Source organism: Alligator mississippiensis, chromosome 1 (genome assembly GCF_030867095.1).
Source record: "Alligator mississippiensis isolate rAllMis1 chromosome 1, rAllMis1, whole genome shotgun sequence".
NCBI lineage: Eukaryota > Metazoa > Chordata > Crocodylia > Alligatoridae > Alligator > Alligator mississippiensis.
This window is the reverse complement of record NC_081824.1, coordinates 342,771,876-342,784,588: the sequence shown is the minus strand read 5'-3', so window position 1 is coordinate 342,784,588 and position 12,713 is coordinate 342,771,876. Positions and strand designations below refer to the sequence as shown.

The following is a 12,713-nucleotide window of genomic DNA, read 5'->3' as shown; positions in this document are numbered from 1 at the left end:
TGCTGATAAGCAGGGCATTTTGGATCATAATTTGGATTTAGACACCTAAAGTCTGTGCTGGATGTGGCATGTGATTTCTGTTCTTAGCAGCTTACAATTAAAAAGATCTTCTAGTACTTTAAACTTCAAAGCTGTCTTTGGAAAATTAGCTTATTCAGCGCAGAATACATTTGTTTTGGTTTGATATGCATGGAGCAATGTGTGCATTTGCATAATTTGAAAATATACCAGTAAAACTTAACAACTGTTATCTACTATTATGGACTAGCAGTATTATCGTAGCAAGACCCTAATGGAAATAGGGAGGTCATTGTGCTAGGTACTGGCCAGTTCCTGTCATGAAGGATTGGTACATTAGATATAAAAGAGAGAAAAAATAGTGGGGAGGAGGGTAGTTGTGGGTGGGGTGAGAAGGAGCAGAAGTACAGAGTGGTGGGGTGATTTACCTAAAATGACATGACCACGTTAGTGATAGAACTGGGAACAGATCCCAGGAATCCTCTGATTTCTGACTGGCTGAGTCACAGGCTCAGGTTTGTTCTCTAAGTCAGTGAGAGGCAGTAAACTGTTACATACACATTAATTTCGGGGCTGCCATTTGCCATTTCTCAGCTAAACAAAAACTTTCTTTTGCTTTTCACTCAGCAATACTTTTCTCTTCTTGTATGTCTCTCTGATTTTTAGGAATGCCATAAAAGCAGCACAAACAAGGCTTCCACATATCTTGAGGAGAAATTACAGGTGCTGGCAAAAAGGACTCAAAGCTTGGTGATGACAGCCTTATCACTATACTAGATGATGTGACTATAAACCAGTCATTTGGTATTATGGAAATAGTCTCTAAACCATACAATAAAATTATTACAGGTCTAAACTTGCTTTTATCATTTTAACAGTTTTAATAATTCTCTTGGCATATACCTAGTAGCAGGAAATCCTTATTATGCTGAGATACCATTGATTTCCATTATGTCTGTAAAGTTAGTATAGAATAAATTGCCTGCCCTTGCTCTCTTTTCATCAAGCTAAACTGGAACATGAATGTGTTAAACTTTTTGTATTTATTTTTCATGGAAAAAGGACCCTTGTATGGGGGATTTCTGACCTGCTTTTAAGACTGAAACATTTTATAAGAAAAGTTTAATTACTTGTAATTAAATTCTCAAATGTATCACTTCAGTTGCTTGAAACATGACAATGCACAGGTCAATAGAATAAATCATCTGAAAGAAAGAAATCATTATTACCAGGTTACAGATATGAAATACTGATCAGGCTTCAAGGTATACTGTCACCCTCACCAGAGATAACAAAGGTAAGTAACAATGAACTTCAGCCAAGGGTCATGACTTTTTTTTTCTGCAGAATTTGCTGTGAAGTTTTCCTTAGATGTGCAATTTCCCACTTGCCCTTTTTGGTTGGACTGGACCAGGAGATTGTCAAACACTATGTTCAGTAATTCTTTTTCTTGTGGAGGCCATTAGCTGAAAAGACAATGCCAGGATACAGATAAAGTGGCACAACTATACTGGCCAAGTGTAAACCTGCTGTTGCTGAAGGGGAAATTGAAGAGAGATAGTCCTCGTGAAATAACAACTGCCATTTTAAATATAGCTTAATAGTTGCCTGAGCAAAATAAGCTTTACCAACAAAAGAACTTTGTCAGTATATCTGTCTTCACAAGGGCTTTTGCAAGTATAAAACGTTATATATAAGTCAATCAACATTGCCATATCAGCAAAATGTCTGATTTAGACCTTGTCTATACTAGATGGAGGACAGGAGGAGAAAAGACTGGATTTGTTAATTATACTGTAAGGGAATGTTTATAAATCTTCAGGGTAGCCACTCATTCTGATTTTGACGTTGCTATGCGATTTTGATGGCACTATATATATTAGTGTGTGTGTCTTTTAGGACAGGTGCAATGAAATAGATCAGACATAACCAAGAAGACAAAACAAGTGCGATAGTCATGCAATGAGCATACCGCATACGGTTACCACTGACTTTCTCCAGTGTGATGTACATCTTACATAGTTGTAGGAGGAGTAGAAACAGTTGTGAACCCTTTCATGGCTATTATTTCAAAAGCTGCACCTACATCTCAGTTTCCTGGTATAGATACATAACGGCTGGATGTGTTGGTCTAAAATACCAACAAAGTGAAAGGCTCCAGGAGCCAAGGAGGAGCGTCCTGCAGGGGGGAAAGCACAGGATCTGGCTGAAGGACCACCAGGTGCTTGTGATCTGAGTGGCAAAGAGCGGGGGCCGAACAGCTGCCACTTTCCCCTCCCTTCTAGTAACCCACCCAGGCCCGCAACTTCCCCTCCCGGAGGACCAGACCTCCAAGGGAAGGGTAGGTCTCGCGAGACTCACTTATACCGCCCTGTCGCGAGAGGGACGGCAGGCTGCGCCAATGGGAGCCATTGCCAAGCCCGCCGCCGGTTGGGCGATGGCAGGCCAATGGGCAGGCCGGAAAGCGGCAAAAGGGCGGTGCCGCGGCTGGGGGCGGGGTCCGGGCTTTCGCTGGCGGCTCGGCGGCGGGGGCTGCGCGAGCCTCGCTGGTTGCTGCGGGGACCGGGCGCTAACCGCCGCCAACTGCCGCGCCCCACGCAGGTGAGCGTTGGCCGCCTCCCCTTCCCTTCCGTACGGTGGGCGGGAGCCGGCTGCTGCCTCGCTTGCCTGGTGCCCAGCCTGCCCCGGGGCTGGGGGGCTCTGCCCTGCTGCCCCCAGGCCCCGCGCGGCGCTGAATTGGGGGTGCCGGGGCGGTGTGTGTGTGTGTGTGTGTGTGTGTGTGTGTGAGTGACCATGACTGATCACACACGTCTGTGTGCACGTGTGTGGCCGTGTGCGTGACTGCACACACGTGTGTGCATGCATGCTCATGTGCAACGGTGCATGCATATGACCCCTGTGTGCATGCAGGCGATCGTGAGTATGTGTGTGGCTGTGTGTGGCCCCTCCTGGGGGTACGTGTGATGGTGGCTGTGACCATACCTGGTCACAGCCACCATCACATACGTGTGTGTCTGGTACATGGGACCGTGTATGCACGCATGTGTGTGCATGTCTGAACACGCGTGAGCTTTAAATTTCCCATACTTGGTTGCTACTCTCAGGCCAAAGGGGAACGCTCAGGGGAACGTTACCGCCCCTCTCACCCCCCAGCAAAACCGAATGTGGTGACCCTGGTGGAGAACTAGTGGTAGGTAGTGGTAAGGCAGGTGGCTGCGAGGAAGTGAGGGGAAGCCTTTGACCTGAAGGCTGGTGTACTAAGCAGTTTGCTTTTTCTATCTCTTGTACTGCAAGGTCAGGGCACAAGAGTGGGACTTGCTGAGCTGTGCCCCGAATAGCTTTCCATTAGGATATAGGCACCGTCCGTCACAGGCACCTTAGCTGTGCTCAGTATATTATCAAATATTGGGAGGGAAGGATGATTTCTTGCAAGTGGTTTTACAGATATTCTCTCTCAGCCTCACAGCCCACCTCTGAAGTCGGGTTTTAGTGACTGACCTTTTAGGAGGAGGAGATGGGATTCTGACATGCCGGAGACAACAGAGAGAGCCAGCATCAGAAGCGAGACTAGAAATCAGGTGTGTTTTGTGAAGATCAGTTTTCTTGACTGGAAATACTGGAGAATATTTTAATAAGAACAAGGGTAAAAAAAAAGAAAAAAGAGATGTCCTACATAGTGCTGTTTTTTTTTTCTTTCCGTTACGGTATACCTTTTCTGTATTCTACACGACAGCAGCTTTTGAACTGAAACTTCGTGCAGTTGTGCATTTTGCCTGCTTTCGAGGCGCTTGTGCTCCAGTTTGTATTGCGGATGGGGTGACTCTGGAGTTCTTCAGGTTTAGAGTCTACATAGTTAGTTAGACATCTCACGGTGTTAAGCACATGCCGGAGCTGTCTTGAAATATTTGAGGTAGACAAAACTCTTGGGGGTGATATCTTTTATTAGAGCAACTAAATATAGTTTGTAATGTATAATTGTAGCAGCAGTTGAGTGATGTAGAGCAGTGTAGGGCAGTAGCTTTGTGTGTTAATTCAGAGAGAGCATTCGCAGGTACTGAGCAACACAGGCATGTAGAAAAGAGGGAAGTTGTAGAGGTGTATAATTTAGTTGGTCTAAAAGATATTGCCTCTACCCCAAGAGTTTTGTCTGTCTATGCTTTTAGATCAACATGGTTAAAACCAATATCCTTGAAATATTTGAAGTCCTTAGTTCATTTAAAACTTGATTCAGTAAGATACTGACCAATGTCTGAGAAATTGAGGGCCCTCCACTTACATGGTTTTTTAGCACCTTGTAAGATCAGTCCTTTAGGAACTCTTCTGTGCTGCAAAAGTTTGTTTAATTCAAATGCATAGAGTCAAACTGGTGCAAGCCCCATAATACAGATATAGTTAAACTGGTTTAGCTCTCAGTTAAATTGGCTTAGTTTGTGTTAGTACATTACTGAATGAGGCTAAACTTATTTATGTGAGGGCTAAATGGTTTGTGTGTCTATGTAGGGGCTTGCACTGGCTTAAGATTTAATATTTTAAATGATCTAAATCAGTGATGGCCAACTAGCAGCATATGGGCCACAGGTAGCACAGACAGCTGGGGTGGGTGTTTGGCATTTGAGCCAAAGACCTCCTTAGTTGAAGGAGGTGCTGGCAACAGGAGTTGACATGACTACTGGGGAGGGAGTGGAGATCAGGCCAGCACTTGAGGGCAGGGTAGGAATTGCGTTTCATTGTTGGCTCAAGTGTTTGGCCCTGCAGGAGCTGCAGGAGTAGGTATTGGCAGACTTGGGTTGCCATGTGCCCATGGCGACAGGATTTTACAGCAGTAGTTAACAACAGTGATTGATTATAAGAATGGCATTATTTCATACTTTTAACTTGACAAGCATGCTACAAGTGCTACAAGTTAAAATAATTGTCCACCGTCCATTTAAACTATGAGAAGTCTTCTAGTGTAGACAAAGTCTTTGTATATACAGTCATCGAAACAATAAGATACTTGTGAGTAACTGTCTAAGTACTGGCTGTGGCTGCATTCATTTGGGATTGAGGGGAGGGAGAGATTCATGGGTTGGTTTTCTTCCTGTGTTGTTTTCACCCTTAACTAAAAGCCACAGTAGTTCTTTATTTGGAACCATCAAGTTGATGTTTAACCACATGAGCTTCCTTCCCCTTGCTTGTTCCTTTTCTTAATTTGAGATGTTCATTTATCATGCTTCATCTCAATGTGCAAAGGACTGTGTCTTCTCATATGTTTGTATGGCACAGTGGGATACCAGCATGATCAGGGATTGAGATGTTCAGCAGATCACAACAACTCTCTGTCTACAACAAGCCAAATGCTATTAAATTTTCAATGGAGTTGACAGTCACCCTCACAGTAGCTTAGGCTGGTAGTTTGGGAGTTATTGGGACTCTTCTCTCTCCCTGAACCCATGCATCTTGCTGTTATTTCCTCCTCAAGTGTTTTGAAGATCCATCTTTTTTCTATATGTCTACCCTGCTAAAGTTGTCATCTGGGCTTTCATTTTCTAACACATGAAGCCTGGTCTGACCTTCATTATGTCTGTACATCTGAGTTCATCCAAAATACCACTGTGATGATGACCCTTTTCTGGCTTGTAGAGAGATCGACAGGGCTAACATGTTTAGAATTACAACTTCCCTCTCTTCTACATGCCCTATGTTGCTCCTTACCTGTTAATTCAGAGAGACATTTACACACACACAGCCACTGTCCTACTCTGCTCCACATATCTCAATAACTGCTGCTACAATTATACATTACAAAGTGGAAAATGGTTAGGAAAGTGTCTGTCTGTTAGTATTCATTCTTGTCTTTCAGGTAAAAAAAGAAAAACATAATTTACTAGTTTGCATAATTATATCATATGGTTCTGGTAATTTATCCCTTTTCCTCCTCCTTTTAAACATGCCTGTTGCTTCATCAGTTTTTACTGGCTATCTATAGCTCTTAGCACAATGGAGCCCCAGTGTTGCTTGGGGTGGGGGGAGGGGCGGGGGTGTCTCAGTGCCAACGTTGTAGACTTTTGCCTCTTGTTCCAAGGGTGCCCAGCTAGAAGTATGAAACACAGTACTTATGGATTGGAAAAATTAAATTGACTGCAGCTCTACAGTTAGGAAAAAAGATTCTATCCAAATAAATTTGCAATAGAAAACTGGTAGTACTGTGCTCAAGCTTAGATATTTGATCTGCTTTATCATCTGGTGTGAGAAAGTCCTTCAGAGTTCTGTGCTACTTAAAAGAAGAAAACAAAATGAAACATGGCATTGGCTGAAACACCATACCCCTGCTTTGCTCAGGCAGTGCAGAAGGGCTAGATGCTAGCCATCTCTGGCCAGCTGGTCAGTTTTTTTTTTTGTGTGCATATAGCTTCCAGCTCTGACAAAGCTTGTATAGCCAGTCCCTGCCACACCATGCCATGATGACATGTGATTGGTGGTGGTAAAGGATAGGTGGGTTTAAGACGGGCAGAAGCAGTATTCTTAAATGGCTCCTGGGGACTGCTGTCAGCCAGTGTAGGTTAAAGCTGCCTTGAATATGTGGTTTAATGATGGCTGTGGCTGAACCTGAGCTATGCAGAAAATTAGTGGACACCCAGCACATGTACTGTGCAGCTCTTTGTAGGGCTGAAACTGGCACATTGCTTAGGTTTTTATACCTTTCTGTACCTCTCAGGAGTAGTTAAATGTAGTCTTGGAAATACTTACTTAGCACTTTGATTTTTTAACTTGTAGGTCACAGGTACATCACTGCATCTGTATAGAGCCTCACTGACTTCATGTACAAGAGCAGAATCATTGCCCATATACAGTGAATTTTGGAGTGCAAGCCTTGTATTGTAAACTGTTAAATGAAAAAAAAACTGTCTCAGCTGTCTACCTTCTAGCATAATGAGTCTTGGTTCATTTATTAATATAAATATGATGTTTTGTGATCTGTAAGCAGCACTCTCGTTCCATGTAGCTCCTTTTCAAAACAACCTTTTAATGAAAATAAGGACAAATTGGTATGCCAAGTAGTATTCAGGTTTGAAGACGGGATCCAAAAGTGGAACCTGGGGGAAAAGAATTAATCTGCTTATGCCATACTTGACAGTATTCCCTATAGTAAACAATATAACGGTATTTCTGTAATGTGCTTTGATATAGAGGTGACTTTGCTTATGAATGTTTCTGTGCCTCGGACTTATCAGTTTTATTTCCTTTAAACAGGAGTAGAAGCATAAAGAGGCGTTTCCTTTATGAAGGCTGATAAGAGAGTCGAATAGCAGTTTGAAGTGGTATGGCTTGACTGCTTTTACATTTGCAATGAGAGAGCTACATTTCTCAGTGCTGGAGGGGAAGCGATGCTAGTAGTGGATTATACTCATTGCAGCACAATTGAAAACAATAAATCCTAATCACTGGTAGACTATAAACAAGTGTGATGCTGAAATGAGATGAGGCTCCGAAATGGAACTGTGGCCACTGTGTTAGTTTTCATCACTACTTTCCTCAGTTTATCCTGGTACACTGCGTGGCAAAATGGGAAAGGTAAGTAAAAGTCTCTAAAAACAAATGACACAGGGTGCGTGGAGGAGAAATTAATATTACACGTGTTGAGTTTTTTGTTTTTTTGTTTTTTACTACTAATCTGTAAGTTGTATACTGCTGGTTCTTCTCTAGACAATACTGCTATAATGGGTATGAACATCTGTTCCTGCAGTCAGAAAATTCTGCCGGATGCAAAACTATTGTCTCTGTTTAAAAACATGCTTCTGGTTGGAGGAATGAAATGCTAAATGCTCCTGTCTGAGGAAAAGGGGAGAGGTTTATGTCCATAGCATGTTTTCAGCAAAAAGGTGCAGTTCTTTAATTTTCCTGTAACAGTCAGCCAGTGGGCCAGGCAGGAAAGTTACCTTTTGGCACCATATTCTGCTTCCTTGCTGACTTGGTAATGTCGGGTGAGGGTGGAAACTGCTTATCAACCTCTTTTTCACATCTATTTGGTTATCTTTGCAGAAGATGTAAAATATTTCCAGTTTGACAAAGTTGCATGAAATGCCTCTATTCTGTTGTTTGAACAATTACTTGAAATTTAAGGCCTGTGACTTAATATTTGCGTAACTGTTATGTATGCTGACAGTATTACAAAATTGCTTTAGGTGAGCCTTGCAAAATTATATATAGGTAAGCAACTATTTTGGGGTATAGTGATAAAAGTATATTAAATTTCTAAGGTATATGTTAAGTGAATAGACTTGTATATGACCTGGAAAACTTTAATGGATATTTTAAGGTTTAACTGTACCTTTTGATGCTCAAACCAGATTTTTAAAAGCGTATATATCTTTAAATGGTTGTTATGAAGCTTTGTTTGGTCCTGCTAATACTGTAGTGCTATTTTGGGTTCTGATCCTGCATTGTTGAAGCATTGACTTGAGAGCAAGCTAAGGACTCATCAGGAATCCTAGCTATTACAGTGAATGGCCTCTAGAATCCTTTAAAAATCTGCAGGAAGATCAAAGAAAGCTTGTATGTTTCTTCCCAAAAGAGTTTTATGTTGCACGTTGACTACATCTCTTTATTGGGCGCTTACAGTAGAAACAGATGCTGTTTTTTTTTAATCTGTCCTATAGCAGTTGGTTAATGGGCTAGGCTGCTGAATATATAAACATCAGTGAAATAACTAGATCCTTTGAGGTCAGGGTACTGTGGTTTGTTTTAATTGGGCAATAGAAGTCGAAATGTGCCAAACAGTGTTTTGGGGAGGGAGGAGGAAGGAGCGTGTTTAACTTGGGCCTTAAGTACTAATTTTTCCATCTTGGCTAATAAAACTTGGTACTGACCATTATTTTCCTTTTTTATTCTTTTTTTTCCCCCTGAAAGAACAGATATGTGCATTTGCTATGAAATCTGGCAACGTTGACTTGTTTATAAATACTTTGATACATATCTGATGATGGGTTGAGAGTGTGTGTGTGCGTGCGTGCTTGCCATATAGGATTATGGCTTCTGCTGTCAAAATTAGCTCATACACAAGAACAGATTTACAGTAAAAAAAAAAAAAAAAAAATACCTAACATCAGGTTGAATTTCTACATCTTGCATTTGGTAATTACTTTATATAATGCATGGTTGATTGACCAGGTCTTAGACATGTCATTTTGGTTTTTTTCTTTTTTGTTCTGGAAGTTCAGAATAAATACTAATTTGAACAGAGATGATAATGTTCAGCAAAAATTTTCCTACTTTTTTTTTTCTTCTTTTGGACGGGTACATAATCAAGTAGCAAGACTAGAGGTGCACTGATACATCGGTCCAATATTGGACTGGTACCGATATAAAGAAAACTGGCTGTATCAGATATTGGCCTAATGGGGCCGATAATTTGATTGATTTAAATGCCTGTGCTGTGTGCAGCCTCAGTGCAGCACTCAGGCAGCAAGGAGCACAGCTGGCAGTGTGGAGAGCTGCCTCCAGTTGGCAAGACCGGTGTGGTAGAAGGGAATGGGGGAGGGAAGTGTCATGGGGGAGGGCAGATCAATACCCCCCTCAGTGAGGGAGAATTGGGGCTGGTGTAGGGGCAGGTGCTGCCCAGGTGGGTGGGGGGGTGGCTTCTGCCACTGCATGCATACCAGGAGGGGCAAGCGGGGGGCATATGCCCCTGGATCTGTGCAGGGCAGGGTGGGCTGCAGCTGGGGCTGCGCAGGGCTCTTTGGCAGGAGCTGGGCTCAGAGTGGGTGCCAGCAGCGCTGGGAAGATGCTGCATCCACCCCAAATTTCACCTCTCCCAGTGCTGCCACTGCCAGATGCCCGGCACAGCCCCGGCTCTTCCAGGCATGTGGGTGGAGGCAGGGCGTTGAGCCAGGGCTGCACCAGGTGGCTGCTGGCTGTGGTGCTGACAGCTGAGCGGTGGCAAAATTTAGGGTGGATGCAGCATCCTCCCAGCACTGCTGGTGCCTGCCCCAAGCCCAGCTCCCATGGAGAAGAGCCCCGCGCAGCCCTGGCTGCAGCCTGTTCCACTGTACCCTGTGCAGATCCAGGGGGCATAGGCCCTCCCATATGCAAGCAGTGGCGGGAGCTGCCTCTGCCTGCCCCCCCCCTCCCCCCCTGTTTTCCTTGGGCAGTACCTGCCCCTACCCCAGCCCTACTCTTCTGTTTACCACAGGGGTGTGAATCTGCCCCCCACCATGCTTCTTTCCTCCTCCCTCCCCTTCTACCACACTGGATTTACCAGCTGAAGACAGCTATATCAGAAATCAGGTTGGTATTGGCTGATATGCCTCCTTAAATATCGGCTATCGGTGTCGGCCCCCAAAATCTCTAGCGATGCACCCCTAAGCAAGGCATATTAACTCGATGTTAAATTGTATGCATCTGTATTTTAAGCTGTGACCTGAATTACCCTGCTGCCTACCTCATTTCCAAGGAAATATATTTTTAGAATAAAATTCTAAATAGCAGGTGGAAAATCTTGCTGTTGCACATTGATTTAAATTTTGGGTTATATTACTTGTCTTAAAAAAACAATCAACCTACTTGTAAGAAAGGTAACTTAAGTATGGTCTTAAAGATGAATCAGAAATCTTCCATTTAATTTTAAAAAACTGTTTAGCCATCATTTGAGAGAGAGAATATCACAAAAATTGTTCTGTGCATGCTAAAGCTTTGTGTCTTTTCATGACTGGCTTCATAAAAACAAAATTATTTTTTAAGGAAGACTAGTGTCTGAATATAAAGACTGTATTACAGGGAGAATACTTGTAGTTTGTCAGTTATATATTTTCCAGTAATACACTGGATAGATTTGTAACTGGAGTAGAAAAAGCTGTTTGAGGTGCTGCATCATTTTTTCTGGTAACTTTTCTATAGTTATCTTGTATTTAAGTTGGTCAATACATTTAGTGATTGGGATGCAGTACAAGCTGTGCTTCAGTAAGGATCTCTCTCTTTACAGACAGAAGTACTCTGCAATATGGATGGTAAACCATGGAATAGAAGACATTTTTGCTGACCAAATATGCAGTGGTAGAGAGATCCTGGTATATAGAAAGCATTTCTTTTCAAGACAGGACTTAAGCATGTGCTGAAATACCTTCACCCTACTTTAACAATGGCACTGATGCAAGATATTCTGCATGCAAGTTTGGAACTTCTTTTAGTCAAAGTAAGGTTCTTGCTCAATCTAGTAATCGCCTTGTGCCAATAAGTCGATCACTGTAATTCAGAATAGCAGTCTAGACCGGGGTCAGGAACCTATTGTCCATGAGCCAGGTCTAGCTCCAAAAAGGATTCTTTCCAGCCTGTACGTCTGGGATACAGAGGCAATTTGGGGACAAGGGAATCCATGATGTTGGGTGGCACATGGTGAAAGAAATCTGCAGACTGGTGGCAGCCTGCCAAAGCCCAAGTTCCATTAATTTGGTCGGTCACTGCTCAAAGGTTGCTGATCTCTGCTTTAGGCTGGTCTTTAGAACAGAGTGCCTTCTAAAATAGTTGGCTGAACCAGTCAGTCCTTGTATATTTAATTGCTGTATTGAAAAATACCTATAAATTCAGGGTGAGATCTTTGCATTCCACTCTGGATTTTTTATGGTGGGAACAAAAACTGGAGTGGTAAGAAGACTATTAAGTCCTGTATACAGTTGGGAGAGGATTCCTCCCATAAAGGAAATATTGAAGAGAGTTGGAAAGCTGTCTTCTGAGGAACTTGTAAGCCTTGCTGTGCTTGAAAATGATTAACTGATCTGGTGAAGGCCATTGGGTTAAAATAGAGTCTGACCCAGGTTGAAGCTATGCTGGCTGGCAGAAGAAAGTAATTCCAAATTAAAGTAATTGGGAGGTTTTGCACCTGGAGTACAATTGATTATTATTTATTTATTTATTTTTGAAGGTATATACTGTCAATTAAGCCTATGATTTAGGAGTGGTCTTGGGTATTCTTGTACCATCAGTACTCTTAGGTTAAGAGGCTCTTTCTTATATTAGCAGGGAGGGATCTGTCCAGAGTTGTATACCTTCATCACCTCATATCTGGACTGTAGCTCTGCAAGATATTTGGGTCTGAAGTCATTTGTCTTTAGAAGACTCCAACTAGTAGGACACTATTGCCTGTCTTCTCTGTGACACTGGCCACTGTAAATGGATCAGAACTATCCTTTACTGTATATGTTGGCTTCTCATAAAACAGACTGGTCAGTAATCTGAGCCAAAGGTGCCTAAACCTCCGAGAGGAAGTTTCTAGCCAACAACTTTGCTCCTCATACACCATGAATTTTTGATCACAAGGCTAATGTCTGCATAGCAGTTACCTTGCTTGAATGATGGGCTGAGGCTGTGGAACGAACTGCCCCTGCTACCAGGAGTGGATCCAGGATTTTATAAAAGGGAGGGTGTGGTTCCAGTGTCTGGCACCGCAGTAGTGCCCGCATGCCCTGCTGGAGTAGAACAGATCTCCTTCCCCCTTGGACAGTGTGGACACCTGCAGCAGCAGGCAAGACGGGGTGGATGAAAGCGGGGGAAGATGTACCTCTAAGCATATAGGGCTGCTGCTCCTGCTGTGTAGCCAGAAAGGGTGGGGCATGATCATACCACTGCACCCCCTCTGGATCCACCCCTGCCTGCCACTTTCCTCTTAAGGTGAAAGATGTAGGGTTTTCATTTGGTCTTCTGCAGTATGAATAGACAGAAGT

At 43.0% G+C, this 12,713-nt stretch overlaps 1 protein-coding gene across 6 annotated transcripts in view; it reads left to right on the top strand.

Annotated features, from left to right (window-relative positions):
- Positions 1–2,524: 2,524 nt before the first annotated feature.
- The window catches only part of MGAT4A (alpha-1,3-mannosyl-glycoprotein 4-beta-N-acetylglucosaminyltransferase A), a 181,614-nt gene continuing 171,425 nt past the window's right edge, over positions 2,525–12,713 (top strand). For 4 of the 6 annotated variants that reach the window (XR_009459160.1, XM_019485097.2, XM_019485094.2 and 1 more), the window contains exons 1-3: positions 2,525–2,619; positions 3,477–3,596; positions 7,252–7,572. Coding sequence is in view for 4 of the 6 variants with exons in the window: in XM_019485097.2 (XP_019340642.1) it covers positions 7,479–7,572 (94 nt within the window). In the remaining 2 variants the exon portion in view is untranslated. Of the gene's footprint in view, positions 2,620–3,476; positions 3,597–7,251; positions 7,573–10,978; positions 11,189–12,713 lie in introns of those variants that run through there. The other 2 variants (XM_014600337.3, XM_019485096.2) reach the window with 2 other exon arrangements.